Source organism: Chiloscyllium plagiosum, unplaced genomic scaffold (genome assembly GCF_037043375.1).
Source record: "Chiloscyllium plagiosum isolate Xiang-an unplaced genomic scaffold, Cpla_swu_hap1 HiC_scaffold_7, whole genome shotgun sequence".
Lineage (NCBI taxonomy): Eukaryota > Metazoa > Chordata > Chondrichthyes > Orectolobiformes > Hemiscylliidae > Chiloscyllium > Chiloscyllium plagiosum.
This window is the reverse complement of record NW_028270145.1, coordinates 48,126,508-48,146,222: the sequence shown is the minus strand read 5'-3', so window position 1 is coordinate 48,146,222 and position 19,715 is coordinate 48,126,508. Positions and strand designations below refer to the sequence as shown.

Here is a 19,715-nt window from a genome sequence, read left to right as displayed (position 1 = left end):
AAATGAAAAATGGTGCCAAGGATTTTACTTACCAATTGGATCTAATGTGGTAACAGGATGTGATGGTCCACTAGGTTTGCCTACACCAGCCAAGTTAACTGCCATGACTCTAAATTCATATTCGAGGCCTTCAGTCAAACCTGTTACTCTGAGATCCTTCATTTTCAGTGTGGCCTTATTTGCTCTTTTCCAAAGGAGGCTGTTTCTTTCTTTATATTCAACATGATAACCTGGTGCAAAAAGTAGTTTGAAATAAATGTTGTGTAATTATATAAATGTAATTGCCAGTTGAAAGGAGAAATCAAACCGTATACCTGTAATTGGGGAGCCACCAGTTTTCTTTGGATCCTTCCAAGTCAGGGAGACTGAATCGTGCCTGACTGCAACTATTTCTGGAGGCAAAGGAGCATCAGGCACATCTTGGAAGAGGGAGAAAGAGAGACATCAATCAGTCTAAAAGTGAGTGCAGCATTGCAATTAAAGTTCAGAGAAAAAATGTGAAGCTGCTTACCAAATGGATGCCTGGCAATGACAGGGTCAGACTTCAGACCTTCTCCCACTCCATATTTATTCTCAGCACTAACTCTAAACACATACTCGTTTCCTTCATGAAGCCTTGTAACTCTGAATGATGTTTTTTGCACAGCAGATGCACAAGTCATCCATTTATTGGTGACGTTATCGCGTTTTTCCAAAATATAGTTCGTAATTTCGGCACCACCATCATCCTTAGGGGGAGCCCAGATTAATGTAATCGCATCTGCCGTTATTTCATCAAAACGGAAAGGTGCAGTTGGTATTCCAGGCTTTCCAACTACTTTCATGAATATTGCAGCTTCTTTAGTGCCAGCAACATTCTTCAAATTGATTGTGTATTTTCCAGCATCACTCTTTTGACAATCTCTCACTGCGAGTGTTGTATTAATTGCTGTGGATTCCACAGTTATTCTTCCACTTTCCTGAAGTAAATCCTCACCTTTCTTCCATGTTACTGTTGGTGCAGGTTTGCCACTGATTGGAATCTTTATATGGAAATTGCTTCCCTCCCTGGCAATGTATGTTAAGTCAGGGATGTCTCGTAAGTCAATGTTTGGTGGTACTGTTAATCCAAAAAGAGTGATTTAGTTTAATAAGTTCAGAGTTCAGTTTTGATAAGTATGCTTGAAACCATTCTTAAGTTTTTAAGTGCAGTGTCTTGTTATAGGTAACACCTTAAGAAACTATCCAATATAATTTAATGATTAAGTGAAAACAATATACTGTAGGTGACGTATTGTGGCTAAGCAATTTCAAAGAGCTTATTATAATAAACAGTTTAATTCTCCCTACAAATTATGCATTTGACTTCTGACAGTATTGACAACATAAGACAAACATAATCCATTAAGACTTGGAATCCTATAATTGAAGGTGGAATTACAAGTCATCGTGCACCCTTGGAGGCAGCACAGTGGCTGAGTGGTTAGCACCCCTGCCTCACAGTGCCAGGGACCCAGGTTCAATTCCCACCTCGGGTGACTGTCTGTATGGAGTTTGCACATTCTTCCGGTGTCTGCGTGGTTTTCCTCCGGGTGCTCTGGTTTCCTCCCACAGTCCAAAGATATGCAGGTCAGGGGAATTGGCCATGCTAAATTGCCCATAATGTTAGGTGCATTAGTCAGAGGGGTAATGGGTCTGGATGGGTTACCCTTTGGAAGGTCGGTGTGGACTTGTTGGGCCGAAGGGCCTGTTTCCACACTGTAAATAATCTAATCTAATCTATAAGAGAAGCAGGGCCAGGCCATTCAGCCACTTGACAATATTGTACCATTTGATTAGGTCTTGGCTGGTATGTACTTCAATGTCTGAAGAAGAAATCCTAGATAAGTTTCCTTTTGAGACAAAATAGTGATCTGGTAATTTGTTTCAGTTATAGTGCCTGACATATTCACTTACATAACACACCAACTAAAATTTAAAAGTAACTTAGTAATTGTAAAGTATTTCATAAGATGCTGAGGGCATGGTAATGTGTCAAAGAGTCTAAATGAGAAAAGCACAGCAGGTTGGCAGCATCCGAGGAGCAGGAAAATCGACGTTTCGGGCAAAAGTCCTTCATTAGGAATACAGGCAGGAAGCCTCTGGGGTGGAAAGATAAATGGGAGGGGGTGGGGCTGGGAGAAGGTAGCCAAGAGTACAATAGATGAATGGAGGTGGGCATGAAGGTGATAGGTCAGAGAGGAGGGTGGAGTGGATAGGTGGGAAGGAAGATAGGCAGGTAGGACAGGTCATGAGGGCGGCGCTGAGCTGGAAGGTTGGAACTGAGGTAAGGTGAGGGAAGGGGAAATGAGCAAACTGGTGAAGTCCACATTGATGCCCTTGGGTTGAAGTGTTCCGAGGTGGAAGATGAGGCGTTGTTCCTCCAGGCATCGGGTGGTGAGGGTGTGACGGTGCATGCCTTCGGCAGAGTGGGAGGGACAGTTGAAATATTGAGCCACGGGGTGGTGGTGTTGATTGGTGCAGGTGTCCTGGAGATGTTCCCTAGAGTGCTCTGTGAGAAGGCGTCCGGTCTCCCCAATGTTAAGGAGACCACATCAGGAGCAACGGATAGAATAAATTACATTGGTGGATTTGCAGGTGAAATTTTGATGGATGTGGAAGGCTCCTTTGGGGCCTTGGATGGAGGTGAGGGGGGAGCTGTGGGCACAGATTTTGCAATTCCTGCGGTAGCAGGGGAAGGTGCCAGTACGGGAGGGTGGGTTGTTGGGGGGCGTGGACCTGACCAGGTAGTCATGGAGGGAACGGTCTTTGCAGAAAGCGGAAAGGGGTGGGGAGGGAAATATATCCCTGGTGGTGGGGTCTGTTTGGAGGCAGCGGAAATGTCAGCAGATGATGCAGTTTATGCGAAGGATGATAGGGTGGAAGTTGATGACGGTGGGGGGGGGGGGGGCGGGAGATCTGTCCTTGTTGCAGTTGGAGGGGTGGTGTTTGAGGGCGGAAGTGCAGGACGTGGATGAGATGTGTTGGAGGGCATCTTTAACTATGTGGGAAGAGAAATTGCGGTCTTTAAAGAAGGAGGCCATCTGGTGTGTTCTGTGGTGGAACTGGTCCTCCTGGGAGCAGATACAGCAGAGGCGGAGGTATTGGGAATACGGAATAGCATTTTTGCAGGAGGTAGGGTGGGAAGAGGTGTAATCCAAGTAGCTGTGGGAGTCGGTGGGTTTGTAAAAAATGCCATTGTCAAGTCGGTCGTCATTGATGGAGATGGATAGGTCCAGGAAGGGGAGGGAGGTGTCAGAGATGGTCCATGTGAATTTAAGGTTGGGGTGGAATGTGTTGGTGAAGTTGATGAACTGCTCAACCTCCTCACGGGAGCATGAGGCGGCACCAATGCAGTCATCAGTGTAGCGGAGGAAGAGGCGGGGAGTGGTGCCAGTGTAACTACGGAAGATGGACTGTTCTACGTAGCTGACAAACAGACAAGCATTGCTGGGGCCCACGTGGGTCCCCATGGCTATCCCTTTCGTCTGGAGGAAGTGGGAGGATTCAAAGAAGAAATTGTTAAGGGTGAGGACCAGTTCAGCCAAATGAATGAGAATGTCTGTGAAAGGGTACTGTTGGGGACGTCGGGAGAGGAAGAAGTGGAAGGCTTGGAGGCAGATGAAGGTGAAGAGGGATTGGATGTCCATGATGAAGACGACGTGTTGGGTGCCAGAGAAATGGATGTCTTGGAGGAAGTGGAGGGCGTGGGTGATGTCTCGAACATATATGGGAAGTTCCTGGACAAGGGGGGGATAGGATAGTATCAAGGTAGTTAATATCAAATATTAGTAATTATATTTTCAACAATTCATATTTTGTGTTTGAACTTAATTTATTACTGAATATAATGTAAGTGCCAATATCATTTTCTTAAAAATGGTTTGTTATTGTGAAAAAAATACTTACCAACTTGATCCTTTGCTACTAGTGTGATTTCACGTGGTACACTGTATCCAGCATCATTCTGTGCTATTACTCTGAAAGTGTATTCCTTTCCTTCTTCCAGTTCATTTGTTATAAATTGCAACTTCTTAGCTCTCATCAATTCTTTCCATCTGTCCTCCTGAACTAGCATTTCAACAACGTAAGCAGTAATCCGGCTTCCTCCATCACTGATTGGTTTTTTCCATGTCAAAGTGCAAGATGTTTTGGAGACAGCTGCAGCCCTCAAGTCTATCACAGGCCCAGGTTCCTCTGCATTATACAATACATAATTTTAGTGGAAACAATTAAGACAAACAGAATTTTGATCTGCATTATACCATTAAAAGCAACCAGGACTTACCTGAAGCTCTCACAGCATCTTTTGTCTCACAAGGTTCACCAATGCCATACTCATTTTCAGCTAGAACTCGGAAGTAGTAATATTTACTTTCTTCCAGATTAATAATTCTGAAACTAGTCTTGGCACATTCAGTTGCTACTGTTGACCATGCCTTTCTTTCAGCGTCTCGTTTCTCTACAATGTAATTTTTAACTGGACTGCCGCCATCCACCAGAGGAGGATCCCATGATATAACAGCAAAATCCTTTGCTGTTTCTTTAACAATAAGATTAACTGGAGGACCAGGAGTATCTAATTAAGAAATAAAAATAAAAAGTTAACTCACACTGAATAAAACAATTACAATCAAACTGCTTTACATGAATAAAATTTAACTTAATATGACAAGAAATAATTAGTCACAACTTACCAAGAACTTTTACATTAAGTGTGTATGCTTTTGTTCCACTGCTATTTTGTAGAGTTAGAATGTACTTTCCAGCATCGTATCGATTCACATTTTCACAGTACAACATAGTGTCATAATCCGAAGTTCTGATTTCAAGCCCTTGCCTTTCCTGGATGTTGGCATCCACTTTAGACCAGGTAATCTTTGGTGGAGGCCGACCCCTCACTGGCACATAGATTCTCATTGTGACACCAGCGCGTAGAATAAGCACCTTCCTTAAATCAGCGTCAAGCTCTGCTTCAGGAGCAACTGTTCATGAAAAAAAATATATAAATACATTTTCATTATTAAACTGTATACAAATATATCAAAATCACATTGTATGGCATAGAGTTGTTTCCACCAAACAGATCTCTTCAACCATCCAGAGAATATCTTCACTTCAATCTGTCTGTTCAATCAGATCCTAGATCCATGTCCCAGGAACCAATAATGTCCTAGGTCACCCCTTGGGTCATTTGGTTCAGTTACAAAATTATCTTCTGTACAACTAGATACCTTTAAATGATTTTTTCATGCAATTAAGACAAAACAAATTGCACAAAAATAATTAGAAACGACTCATAAAATTTTCTTCTAATTTTGCAGATGCTCTAATATTTCCTCATTTTTATTAAAAAAAATGATTTTTGTATTCACGTTCCCATTGGAAAAATTGCATCATTGTGCACCATGACTACCCAACCTAAGGAATTTTCCTAAAGACCAGTTGAAAAACATATGAACAATTACAACATGCCAAGATAGGCGTATCTGGTGCTAGTTCCAGCTGAAATACCAGACTCGGTGAATTATGATATATTTGATATACCTGAAATTTCCCTTTATTATTTTATCATAGGATTTAAAATATTTATTTTGAATATGATAGTACTTCCTTATAAATGACGGCAAGAACAAATTCAGAAAAATACTGCAAAGATAAAATACTACAGGCACTGGAAATCAGAAATAAAACCAGAACATTGTGGAAACACTCAGACATTCTGGCCGCATTTGTGGATGGAGGAATGGTGTTACCATAGCAGGCCAATGACATTTATCTGAAAGGTACCATCTATCTCTTCACAGATGTTGCCTGACCCACTGAGAAAAATTACAATGTTTCGCTACAGGACTTAATTTGCTTCACACAAGCAATGAAAACCTACTCAAAATGTCCTTGGCAGTATGTTTCTCCGGCACTTCACTTGGATCACTGTAGCCTATTTTGTTCATGGCGCTTACACGGAAGTTATATTCAGTGCCTTCAGATAGTCCTGTAACAATATAGTGTGTATCACGCAGATTCTTTGGTATGTTGCATTTTATCCAGTTTTCTCCATCTGCACGCTTAACTTCAACTAGATATCCCAAGATTGGACTGCCACCATCATATGCTGGTTTAGTCCAAGATAAGCTGATTGTATTGTGAGTTGTATCAATAACTTTTGGGAAGGCAGGTGGTCCTGGAGGATCTGAGTAGAAATAAAATAATTTGCATGAAAATAGTTTAACAAATGTGAATGAATTGTGTCATTGATGTATATGTATGTAATCACATATCTACTTACATAGAGGATCCAGGGCAAAAGCTGCCTTTGAGGCTTCACTGGGTTTGCCTGGTCCAGCTTTATTCAAGGCAATAACTCGATACTCATACTCAGTGCCTTCTTGAAGCCCTGTAGCTTTAATTGTTCTTTCCAAAACTGGTTTCCGGTTGACTTTTGACCAATTAACAGCCATTGCCTCACGTTTCTCCACTAAATATCCTGTCACAGGAGAGCCACCATCATCTGCTGGTGCTTTCCAGCTAACAGTCATGTGATCTTTGGTGATGTTACTTATTATTGGTGGATCACATGGCCCAGGCACATCTGTAAGTAATACGAAGAATGTGCTAAATATCTTTTCATCATTCATCAACTAAAATCAAAAGTTAGCTACCAGAGGGAAAGAAGGTGTTTTACTTACTGTAAGGATTCTTAGCAACAACTGGATGGGTAATGATTGGGTCACCAACACCATATTTGTTTTCTGCACTGACACGGAACTGGTATTCATGTCCCTCTATCAGTTTTTCAATTCCGCACTGTGTAATCTGTAAATTAGCAGTAACTTGAGCCCAATTAGGACGACTTGTCTCACGCTTGTTGACAATATAGTTCGTAATTTCAGCACCTCCATCCTCAAGTGGAGGTTCCCACTTCAGAGTAACGCGATCCGAATAAATATTGTTAACTTTGATAGAAGCTGGTGGACCAGGTTTATCTGACAAATAAAAAGAGCATAAGTGTGCGTGAGTATTTGAAAATGAATTACCTAAGGATGAAACTAGTAATTTGTTTTAAAATTTTGCTTTCCATCTTTTCATTTGGTTCTCAAAAATTACATAAATATTTTTTGAAGTTCTTAAAAATATCGCTGGATGTTCACATGCATTTTATTAAGCTAATTTCTAATAAGCAGCAGATTCACACATTCTATGAAATACTTTAAAATATTTTTACCTAATACTTTCAGTTTTATATTAGCTGATTTGGATCCACTTGAATTCTCTGCAAGAATAGTGTACTCTCCAGTTTCTTTCCTTTGTACACTATACAATTCGAGCGTGCACAAGTTTCTTGATCTAGCTATTTTAATGCCTTCAGCAGGCAATACTACATTGCCATCTTTCTTCCATGTGATCTTTGGAAAGGGTTTTCCAAAGACATGTGCATCAAGACAAACATTAGATCCAGCCTTTACAGTGATCAGTGCCTTCATGGACACCCCCAGATCAATTCTTGGCGCAACTGTAAATTGAACAAAGCATTTTAATATAAATGATATTTCTTAAATTATGTTTAATATTTGATGCCTGAAACATGAAAGTCGGGTAGAAAATAATGCAGTGAAGTAAAGCTAATTCATACCTTGCTCTGCCATAATGGTCACTGGATCTGAAGGTTCAGAAGGTTTGCTGATATTAACTGCTGTCTTTGCAATGGCCCTGAATTGATATTGAGCACGTTCTTCAAGATTGGTAACAGTGAATTCTTCATTGGGTACACTTTGGCAACTAGTATTGCAACGTACCCATTTATCACCAGGTAATTTACAGGCTTCAACAAAGTAGCCAATTAGTTTGCTTCCACCATCATGTTTGGGTCTTGTCCAGATTAGAGAAACACTATTGTTTGTAATATCAATGGGTTCTGGTTTGCCAGGTGGATCTGTTATAAAATATAGGTACACATTTCTAAGTTTACACACAAAAATTAAATTAAATTTAAATTATTCCTAAATTTCTTGAAGTTAATTCTAAAAGAACATATTTTATTTTTAAAAACGTTTGGAACACTTACCAACTGGTGTCCTAGCTGTTACAAATTCAGTTGGTTTACTAGGCTTGCTAGATCCTGCTCTGTTCAGTGCACTGACTCTGAAAGTGTATTCCAGCCCTTCAATTAGTCCTGTACATGGGTACTCAGTGGCACGGATAGAAGTGTCATTTGCCTTTACCCAAAGAAGACTATTTCTCTCTTTACGTTCAATGATATATCCAGTGATAGGACTACCACCGTCACTTTCTGGTCTATCCCATGCTACAAATATGCAGTCCTTGTTCACCTTTGTGACGTGTGCATTTCTTGGTTCACTGGGAACATCTGTGATGAAAAACAAATCTATAGTCAGCTCTGAAACCAGACTTTGCATCTTAAGAAAAATGTGCAGCCCAAATATTTTGTAACAGCTTACCAAATTGGTATCTCGCAATCATTCTGTCAGAGGTGAGAGGTTCTGAAATACCAAATCTATTTTCTGCACGAACACGGAACATGTACTCTTGTCCAGGGATAAGCTTTCCAATTCTACAGTTTGTTTTTGTCACAGATGCCACAACGGTAACCCAGTCACCACGGCTTACGTCACATTTTTCTACTACGTAGTTTGTTATGTTGCTGCCACCATCTTCAAATGGAATGTGCCAGTTAAGGTTGCATGAATCAGCATCAATTTCTGAAATATCAAACGGTGGTTGTGGTGGTCCAGGAATATCTGAAAGATATCAACCATCAGTAATTAAATAACACGAGTTTACAATTGGAGCAGTGGACCATTTGGCCCTTTGAGCCTGTTTCACCATTCATTAAGATCATGGTTAATCATTTGACTCAACAGCCTGTTCCTGCCTCTCCCTCAAACTATTTTTATCCCTTTAACCCCAAGTACTATATCCAACTTCTTCTTGAAGTTATACAGTGCTTTAGCCTTGACTGCTTCCTGCCGTAGTGAATTCTACAGACACACCATCCTTTGGTTGAAGATTTTTCTCATCTCAGTCCTAAATGGTTTACCCCTATCCTTAGACTATGACAAAAATTTCTCTCCACAGATGCTGCCAGACCTGCAATTTCTGCCTTTGTTTCTGATTTCTATCATCCACAGTTGCTTTGGGTTTTTTTCTTCGACTATGATCCCTGATTCTAATCTGTCCCATCATTGGTAACATGTTGCATCTCCCCTGTCTAGACCTGTTAGATGTTTATAGTTTTCTATGAAATCCTCCCTCATTTGTCTGAAGTCCAGCAAATATAATCATGACCAATTCAATCATTCATCACATGTCAGACCTTCCATCCCAGGAATCAGTCTGGTAAAACCTTCACTGCACTCCCTCTTTAATAAGAACATCCTTCCTCAGATAAAGTGACACATAATGTTTCATGTATGTCCTCATGAAAACCTGTTCCTTTACATGAGTCCTTTCACTTTAAAGGATAATGTGCGATTTGCCTTCCTTCCCACCTCCTACCGCTGCATGTTCTTTGCAGAGTCATTGAATCCCTAAAGTGTGGAAACCACGGCTTATGTCACATTTGGCCCATTGAGTCCACACTGACTCTCCAAAGACCATCCCACACAAACACTATTAATATAAAATTGTTTACACAGTTCCAGTTCTTTCAAATATATTCCCTTACACAAGGTAACGAATATACATACCCATGACCACAACTCGAATTTTTTGGGAGGCAACGCCAGAGCTATTTTCTGCAGTAAGTTTGTAGTAGCCACTATCTTTTCTGGTCACATCTTTAATGATGAGCACTGAAGTATCCTTTGTTTTATGCACAACCAGGCGACTAGATGGAATGACATCCTCATCACCTTTCATCCACATGCAAGTTGGTGTAGGCTTGCCAGATATGTGGGCTTCAATTCTAAGCTTCTTCCCAGCTTTGATAGATATTAGTTCAGGCATTATAATCTTTGGTGCAACTGCAAAAAAATATGTTAATTTATTAAATGTGAAATGTCAATTTTTCAGGTATGTCATGCTGAAAATGTGCAAAGTAGTTTCCAGTCTCCCAATAATTATCAGTAATTTGCAAAATTCCCCAACAGTAGCATTTACTCAGCAAATCAGGCCTATTATATCAGCATCTTAAATTGCTTAACAAGAAACTATTTACACATTTTATTATTATCCCACTTTTAGTTCAGTTCCAATTGTAAACTTTGACTCTGTGGTAAAAGATTGAGGAATAATGGTACACTCCAGGATCTGATCAAGATCTAGGGCTTCACTCCAGTGATGTATTAAGTGTTGGATTGTTGGAGATGCCAACTTGATATCATAAGCTGTTAAATTGAGTCATGTTCAAAATATCATTGGATGATTCATTCATGCTGTTTATGAAACCTTGTTAGATGTAAAATGGCTATCATGCTTGTCTAAAACGTTGTGACTGCTAAACATAAAAAATCAGTTAGATGTACTTTTGAGAGATATGATAAAGCATTTCATAAAGGCAGTTTTTTTCTTTAAGAATACTGGAACCATGCTGAAGAAGTTGCAAGGGTTGCATTTCAACTACCATCATCCGCTAAACCCCTGTAAAGCAGGGAACGAATAACAGAGGTGTGGTTGGGAACTCACCTGTCCATGTGCCAACCAGAAATAACTTTCAGACTATATTGAATGGAAGTTCAGCTAAGACCTCAATTACAATGTCCAAACAAAGTGACGCAGAATACACAGCATCTGCCAATTCCATTGAACTAGGTGTTAGGAAGCCTAAACAGTGAACTTTAAAGGGACTTTTGGAGTGTACCTCAAAAAGGTATACTCACATCCCACAAAATTATTTGCCAGGCAATTCTTACACTCCCCCAGAATTTACATCAGAGTCTGAAAAGAAGCAATCTACCAAACCACATGTTGAGCAGCAGTTGGCATCACATTCTTTTATAACAATAGGTGCCAACTGGTTCCACATGCTTCAGTGGACTTTAAATGAAAGGAAAGCAGAGAATTGCACATTAATGAGGCACAAATTTGAAAAGTGTTTGAGCTTCCTGACAGCCTTAATGAACTTGTGTCATACCTAACCTACAAGTATTTCTCACCTTTTTTGTCAAGTTGACTTTAATTTTGCCTTTTATACATGGAAAAAAATAATCGTTTACTTACTAAGTTGTTCTTTAATTTCAAAAAGTCCTTCAGTTTCGCGGGGCAAGCTGGTCCCAACAATGTTTCTAGCTGAAACTCTGAATTTGTACTTAATTCCTTCCTTAAGGCCTGTTACAAGAATAGACAGTTCCTTGATTATGGAGTATTTTGTCCACTGTCTCTCAGTTTGACCTTCTACTTGATATTCAACAACATAACCATCAATTTTAGCTCCTCCATCCCTAAGAGGTGGCAACCAAGACAGGGAAGCACTATTCTTCGTTATATCAACGACATCCAATTTCCTGGGTGGATCAGGTTCACCTAAAAATGAAAATTGCAAATTGTTGCTTTGAGATTAATTGATATCAAAATAATATCCAGACAAAGTTAGTAATAACAAAAGGCCATTTGGCCATCCTAGTTACTTTTTTTTAACCTTTAACAAGAAAAGTGCAAAACATTAACTACTCACTGATTGGATCTCTGGCCAGAATAGGTTTGGCAATGTCTTTGGGAACCCCAGGACCATATTGGTTGACAGCAGTTACTCTGAAATAATATTCATTTCCGGGTTCTAAGCCAGTCACATTGAAACTCGTTTTCTTCAAGTCTTGTGTCACTGTGCCCCAGGTCTTTCTGTCTGCTTGTCGTTTCTCCACAATATAGTGAGTCACTTGGCTGCCACCATCATTTTCAGGTGGTGACCAAGACAAATGACATGATGTCTTTGTAACATCTGAAGCTTTAAAATCTGAGACAGGCCCAGGTGTGTCTGAAAACAAAAAAAAACAACTTTGAGAAAAATCAAGCTTTATCAAGGAATAGTATACAAAGAAGCTCGTCCTTCAGACTGTCAAGTCTCTGCCAGTTCAGCTGAAGAGTAAGCATCTAGTCTCATTCCTCTGCGCATTCCCCACATTACTGCTATTTGTTTCTTCTTTCTTTATCCAAACTCCTTTTGAAATCTAATATGGAATCTATTTCCACTACTCTATCACACAGTGAATTCCAAATCCTAAACACTCAATACATAGAAATATTTTTCTCATTGCTTCTGTTTTTTTGCCTGAAATCTTGCACCCTCTGGCTCTCAAATATTCATTCATTGCGAACTATTTCTCTTTATTTACTCAATTTACTGCAGAGATAAATGCACCATTCTGTTAGGTCATCAAAAATCTCTATCAAATTAGACCTTAACAAATTTGTGCTGGCTTATTAGTCCATGTTTATCCACATGGCTACTAATACTCTCCCCATTTATTGTTTCAAAATGATTGCCTACTACTGACATTTAACTGGCTGATCTACACGTAACAGATCTATCCCATTATTTTTGAATAAGGTTCAAATCCTCTGCCATTACTCCTGTAATAAGAGCCCGTGCCTCCAAAACTTCTGGCCTTATTTCAGTCAACATTCCAGGATGCATCTCATCTGTACGAGGTAACCTATCCACTTTTATTCCTGTACCTCCTCTTTAGCTATTGTGATCACTCCTGTATTGCAACAAACATCTCACTTACTATGTGTTTGTCAAAGAGATTTCTTCTTGTTGAACCTCAGCCAAGCCTTCTGTTTTTACCATTAACCATTTTGGTAAATTTCCTTTTATAATTGAGACCTGGATACCTATGACAACCCTCTACTATTAATAAAGCTTTGATGACCTTTGGATTTCCATTTAGGCTAGTTGCTAATTAAATCTCATACTGTTTTCTTTACCCATCCTATTTTCTTTTACATTTCACAATGCTTTTTGTAATCAATCTGATTGTCCTTTTCATTTTCCTTGGGGGCGTTTGGGGATGCTTTTGCTAACACTGTTAGGAGGGTCTAAACTAATGTCGCAGGGGTTTGGGAACCAAATGAGGTTAGAGGACAGTAAGAAAGTAGTAACTAAAATCTGTAAGGAACTAGATAAAGAAGTCAGCATGACAAAGGGGAAGTGGAGGCAGGGAGCAGATGATGAATGCAATGGGACTGGTGGTCTGAGGTGCATTTATTTTAATGCAAAAAGTATACTAGGTAAGGAGGATGAACATAGGGCTTGGATTAGTACCTGGGAGCATGACGTTATTGCTGTAGCTGAGGCTTGGTTGAGGGAAGAGCATGATTGGCAACTAAACAGCCCAGGATATCGATACTTCAGGTGGGATAGGGAGGTAAAAGGGGTGGAGGAGTTGCATTACTGGTCAAAGAAAATATCACAGCTGTGCTGAAGGATGGCACTATGGAAGACTCGAGCAGTGAGGCAATGTGGGCAGAGCTCAGAAATAGGAAGGGTGCGATAACAATGCTGGGGCTGTATTACAGGTCTCCCAACAGTGAACATGAGGTAGAAGAACAAATATGTAAACAGATCTTGGAACGATGTAGGAGCAACAGGGTGGTGGTGATAGGAGATTTTAATTTTCCCAACATTGACTGGGATTCACTTAGTGCTAGAGGTCTAGATGGAGCAGAATTTGTAAGGAACATCCAGGAGCAATTTCTAGAGCATTATGTAAATAGTCCAACTTGGGAAGGGGCCATACTGAACCTGGTGTTGGGAAATGAGCCCGGCCAGGTGGTTGATGTTTCAGTAGGGGATTACTTTGGGAATAGTGATCACAATTCCATAAGTTTTAGCATATTCATGGACAAAGACAAGAGTGGTCTTAAAGGAAGAGTGCTAAACTGGGGGAATAAAGTGAGGACTGCAGATGCTGGAGATCAGAGCTGAAAAATGTGTTGCTGGAAAAGCTCAGAAGATCAGGCAGCATCCAAGGTGCAGGAGAATCGACGTTTCAGGCATAAGCCCTTCTTCAGGAATGAGGAAAGTGTGTCCAGCAGGCTAAGATAAAAGGTAAGGAGGAGGGACTTGGGGGAGGGGCGTTGGGAATGTGATAGGTGGAAGGAGGTTAAGGTGAGGGTGATAGGCCGGAGAGGGGGTGAGGGCGGAGAGGTTGGGAAGAAGATTGCAGGTCAAGAAGGCGATGCTGAGTCCGAGGGTTGAGACTGAGATAAGGTGGGGGAGGGGAAATGAGGAAGCTGGAGAAATCTGCATTCATCCCTTGTGGTTGGAGGGTTCCTAGGTGGAAGATGAGGCGCTCTTCCTCTAAGGTGTCGTGTTGCCATGGTCTGGCGACGGAGGAGGCCAAGAACCTGCATGTCCTTGGCGGAGTGGGAGAGGGAGTTAAAGTGTTCAGCCACGGGGCGGTGGGTTGGTTGGTGCAGGTGTTCCAGAGGTGTTCTCTGAAACGTTCCGCAAGTAGGCGGCCTGTCTCCCCAATACAGAGGAGGCCACATCGCGTACAGCGGATGCAGTAAATGATGTGTGTGAAGGTGCAGGTGAATTTGTGACGGATATGGAAGGATCCCTTGGGGCCTTGGAGGGAAGTGAGGGGGGAGGTGTGTGTGCAAGCTTTGCATTTCTTGCGGTTGCAGGGGAAGGTGGCGAGAGTGGAGGTTGGGTTGGTGGGGGGTGTGGACCTGACGAGGGAGTGGTCTTTCCGGAACGCTGATAGGGGAGGGGAGGGAAATATATCCTTTGTGGTGGGGTCTGTTTGGAGGTGGCGGAAATGACGAAGGATGATACGATGTATCAGGAGGTTGATGGGGTGGTAGGTGAGGACCAGCGGGGTTCTGTCCTGGTGGCGATTGGAGGGGCGGGGTTCAAGGGCGGAGGAGCGGGAAGTGGAGGAGATGCAGTGGAGAGCATCGTTGACCACGTCGGAGGGGAAGTTGCGGTCTGTAAAGAAGGAGGCCATCTGGGTTGTTCGGTATCGGAATTGGTCCTCCTGGGAGCATATGCGGCAGTAGCGAAGGAATTGGGAATATGGGATGGCGTTTTTACAGGGAGCAGGGTGGGAGGAGGTGTAATCTAGGTAGCTGTGGGAGTCGGTCGGTTTATAGTAAGTGTCCGTGTTGAGTCGGTCGCCCGAAATAGAAATGGAGAGGTCTAGGAAGGGGAGGGAGGAGTCTGAGACGGTCCAGGTAAATTTGAGGTCGGGGTGGAAGGTGTTAGTAAAGTGGATGAACACGGGCATGGTAGAGGCGGGAGCAATAGCATCATTGAAGACAGATACATGAATGGGCAGGGGGCAAAGGGATACAGATCTTTAGAGAATAGTCGACAGGTTTAGATAGAGGATCTGGATCGGCGCAGGCTTGGAGGGCCGAAGGGCCTGTTCCTGTGCTGTAATGTTCTTTGTTCCTCGTTCAAGTTGACATCTGCCAGAGCCCCCCTTTTTCATATTCATTCTATCCTCGAAATCCTTTATCATCCAAACAAGTTCAGCTTTTCCTGTCCTCCCTTTAAGCTAGTGGAATACGCATTGACTGAATCATCTTTTCTGTTCAGGCAGCTCATTACCCTATTGTAGTTCTGCCTGCCAGTTTTGTTTCCAATTTAACCAAGCTTCAATTTGCAGAAGTCAAACTTCCTTTCTTAAGTATTTTTATTTCACTTTACTCCTTGTCCTTCTCCATAATTATTTTGACATTATCATATGATGATCACCATTGCTGAGATATTTCCTCATAGTGATATTTTCCATTTGTCCCATTTCATTTCCTGGAGCACTAGATGCAGCAATTACTCCATTCACATGGGATAGTAAACATTCTGAATAAGGAAACTTCCCTTGAGCATACTTAAGAAATTCCTCTCCAGTTCAGACCAGAAAACATCTAAAATGTATATTACTCACCCAGAACTTTAACGTTCACAAACACTGCCTTTTCGCCCGCTGCATTTACAAGCGTAAGTGAATATTTGCCAGAATCATCACGAGTACTATCAGGAATGACGAGAAAAGCCATTGTGTCAAGTAAGTCTACTTGACCCTTTCTGACAACATTGTCTATTCCCACTCTCTTCCAGGTGACTTTAGGTTCAGGACGTCCTCTGATGGTCGCAAACAACCTGATAGGACATCCTGCTCTGACAGTTACAGTTTTTCTTAGGCTTGCATCTAAATCAATCTCTGGTGGTTCTGAAAAATAAAAATCAATTGTGGATAAGAAATCATGTCATAAAGAGATGATACTAGATTTAAACAAAATTGGTTTATTTATACCATAAGAAGGAAAACAGCAAAATGCAGGGCCTACCCAACACTTCCTTTGGTGATACTGCCTCCTTTAGTTCAGCAGGCCGACCAATTCCGATCTGATTCTGTGCAGAAACCCTGAATTCATATTCTTCTTTCTCATTGAGGCCGGTCATGGTGAACTGAGTAACAACAAGCTGGGCTGCAACATTACATCTCTTCCAACCTTCTTCAGGTAATTTGCTGACACCTTTTGGTCTCATTTCAACAATATAACCAGTGATAGGGGAACCACCATCATACACCGGCTTTGACCAGCCAAGGGTCAAGGAGGTCTTTGTGCTATCAACCACCTTTAGACCAGTTGGAGGACCAGGAGGTTCTGTGCACAGAAAAATAGGAAATGAATCAAGTAAAAGTTAAAGAGTGACAAGGAAGCAAACTATTGATGCTTAAAAAAATGCACAAAAAGGTTATAAAATAAATACCCATTGGATCCTTTGCTATTGCTGGTTTCGATGGTGGACTTGGGTCGCCTAATCCAACTTCATTTTCGGCTTTGACACGGAACTGGTATTCATGGTCAGGAATCAGATTTGTAACCCTCATTCGTCTCTCTGGGATTGGACTCTTTGTAACTGCTACCCATCTTAAAGATCGTTTCTCTTTCTTTTCTAATATATATCCTGTGATTGATTTTCCCCCATCATCTTCTGGGGCATTCCACACAACAGTCATTTCTTCCTTTGCAACTTTAGTGATTTCTGGTGCATCGGGAGGACCAGGTCTATTAAACTGTGTCTTGGCTACAATTGGCTTTGTTTCTGTTGGTGGACCAGTACCTATTTTGTTTTCTGCACGAACTCTGAAGATATATTCGTTTCCTTCAATAAGACGAGTGACATTTGCATAATCGGTAATTATAGAAGAGGAATACATGGACCAGACCATTCTCTTACTTTCACACTTCTCCAGAACATAGTTTTGAATTTCACAACCACCATCATCTGCTGGTGGGTCCCAGCTGACTGTACACCTATCACTTGCAATGCCAGAGACCTTTAGATTTCTGACTTCACTTGGTATATCCAAAACGTTCACAGTAGCATATGCTGTAAAGCTACCAGCTGGATTAGTTGCAGTGATTACATATTTGCCACTGTTTTCACGTTTAGCTTTAGTGATAGTGAGTTTGGATGCATCAGCGGTTGTTTCAACCTTAGCTCGAGGTGATCTGTTAAGATCAACTGCATCTTTGTCTTTTACCCAAACAACTTCTGGTTGAGGTTTGCCTCTGAGACTTGCTTCAATTCTGATGGGTTCACCTGCTCTTACAGTGAGTACTCCAGCTAGCTTCAGATCCAAGACTGGCTTCTGCATTTCTTGTTTAACAATAATATAATCTGTCTTCACCCAGTTGCTTTCACCACCTTCATTCTTAGTTTGGACTCTAAACTGATAGGTCTTGTTCTCAATACATCGGTCAGCCATGAAACTAGTATCTTTAATACTTCCTTTATGCATTCTTTCCCATTCATCCGAATCTTTTAATCTTCTTTCAACATGATACGTCAGGTTAGGACTACCACCATCATAATCAGGTCTTCTCCATTTAAGCAGAACAAATGTCTTTCCTATATCAGCAACATGGAAATTTTCAGGTTCTCCAGGTCTTTCAACTGGATCTATAGCTAAGATTGGTGTTTTGGTTTCAATAGTTGGACCCAGTCCTACTTTGTTTTCTGCACACACACGGAAGAAGTATTCATGATTTGTTGTAAGTGGAACTTTGACCACACGTTTAGTCAAATCAGATGAAATCACAGACCACCCTCTCTGGCTGGGGTGACGGCTTTCTGCTATGTAGTTAGTAATTTCAGAGCCTCCATTGTCATCTGGATTTTCGAAGGCAAGCATACAGGAATCTTTAGTGACATAGCTTACCTTGATATTCTTACAAGGGCCTGGTCTATCAAGAACATTCACAGTGACAGCAGCTTGGGCATGTCCACTACTATTTTTGGCGACAATATGATATTTACCATGGTCAGCTCTGGTTGACTCTCGAACCAACAGCTGTATAACAGGGTAGTCATTATTCATCATTATACGTTTGTCAGGAACAAGTACCCTGCCTTCCTTTGACCATGTAATTTCTGGATCTGGTCTGCCTTTAACACGGCCAGTTATGTTAATAGTTTGTCCCACACGAACTGTGACCAGGTCACGACAAGCAACATCCAGGTCTAGCTCTGGAGGATGAAGAATGTCCTTACAGATTACAGATTCTGGTAGTTCTCTTGGCTCACCTTCACCAACAATATTGGCTGCCTTTATACGGAATCGATATTCATTGCCCTCAATAAGACCAGGTACTCTGAAAGCACACTGCTCAATTAAGCTATCTTTGTTAATTCGATTCCATGTGGTTGTATTTGCTTTCTGACATTCTACAATATATCCTAAAATTGGACTGCCACCATCCTTGATGGGCTTGGTCCAGACTAAATCAACAGTTTCTCTTGTCTTATCTTTTAGTTTAGGATTGATCGGTGGTCCGGGTGGTCTAATGGGGCGCTTTGCTGAGACAGGATCAGAGATTGGCGACGGTTTACTTAGACCAGCAATATTTTCTGCAAATATTCTGAATTCATATACATTTCCTTCAAAGAGTCCAACAGTTCTCAGTTTTAAATCCAGTATTGGTGTCTTATTCACTCGTATCCATTTACCAGTTGTTTCTCTGCGTTCCACAAGGTAACCGATGACTGGGCTACCACCATCGTACTTCGGTACACCCCAAGAAACTGTTACTGCGTTTTCTGTGATATCAGAAACAGCTGGCTTAGTAGGTGGACCTGGAACATCAAACATGTACTTGGCAACAGTTGGCATAGACTCCAGTGGTTCACCAATGCCAATTTTGTTTTCTGCTCGAACACGCATAACGTATTCACATCCTTTCTGAAGACGTGGAATCTTAACTTGGGTGCTTGTGCTTCCAGTGCTAACAACACCCCAGGTTTCTTTCTTAGATTCCCGTTTCTCAACAATGTAATTCATGACAGGACTTCCACCGTCATCCTTAGGTGGACGCCAAGAAATAATCATGTGCTGTGGTGTTACTTCGAGGATATTGATTGGACCAACTGGAGGACCGGGAACATCCAGGACTGTTAAATGTAGACCCACTGTCTTGCTACCAGCTAGATTGGAAACAGTAAGTATATATTCACCAGTATGTTTTCTGGTACAATCTTTAATAGTAAGGATTGTTGAATGGCTGTCAGTGACGATTTTGTAATTGCCTTCTGATTTAAGCTCAGTGTTGTCAGTGACCCACTTCGCCGAAGGAGGAGGAATACCTCGCATGAAAGCAGGAAGTACAACCGTGCTGCCAGCTTTCACAACAAGACCTTCAATCAACTTCACATCAATATCCACAGTTGGGGATACTATAAAATAAAAGCATACATGAACCAATGAGTATCATGAAAACGT

At 41.4% G+C, this 19,715-nt stretch overlaps 1 protein-coding gene across 4 annotated transcripts in view; it reads right to left on the bottom strand.

Moving 5' to 3' along the window:
• LOC122551920 (titin) overlaps positions 1-19,715 on the bottom strand; it is a 348,465-nt gene that overhangs the window by 47,667 nt on the left and 281,083 nt on the right. For all 4 annotated transcript variants that reach the window (XM_087988975.1, XM_087988977.1, XM_087988978.1 and 1 more), the window contains 19 exons: positions 16,703-19,669; positions 16,276-16,596; positions 15,873-16,157; positions 11,651-11,950; positions 11,197-11,499; positions 9,726-10,001; positions 8,478-8,777; positions 8,084-8,386; positions 7,652-7,951; positions 7,244-7,531; positions 6,708-7,004; positions 6,308-6,610; positions 5,906-6,211; positions 4,716-5,003; positions 4,307-4,597; positions 3,928-4,215; positions 512-1,099; positions 315-419; positions 33-230 (listed from right to left, as the gene is read on the bottom strand). In XM_087988975.1, coding sequence (XP_087845101.1) covers positions 33-230; positions 315-419; positions 512-1,099; positions 3,928-4,215; positions 4,307-4,597; positions 4,716-5,003; positions 5,906-6,211; positions 6,308-6,610; positions 6,708-7,004; positions 7,244-7,531; positions 7,652-7,951; positions 8,084-8,386; positions 8,478-8,777; positions 9,726-10,001; positions 11,197-11,499; positions 11,651-11,950; positions 15,873-16,157; positions 16,276-16,596; positions 16,703-19,669 — 8,307 coding nt within the window. The remainder of the gene's footprint in view (positions 1-32; positions 231-314; positions 420-511; positions 1,100-3,927; positions 4,216-4,306; positions 4,598-4,715; positions 5,004-5,905; positions 6,212-6,307; positions 6,611-6,707; positions 7,005-7,243; positions 7,532-7,651; positions 7,952-8,083; positions 8,387-8,477; positions 8,778-9,725; positions 10,002-11,196; positions 11,500-11,650; positions 11,951-15,872; positions 16,158-16,275; positions 16,597-16,702; positions 19,670-19,715) is intronic.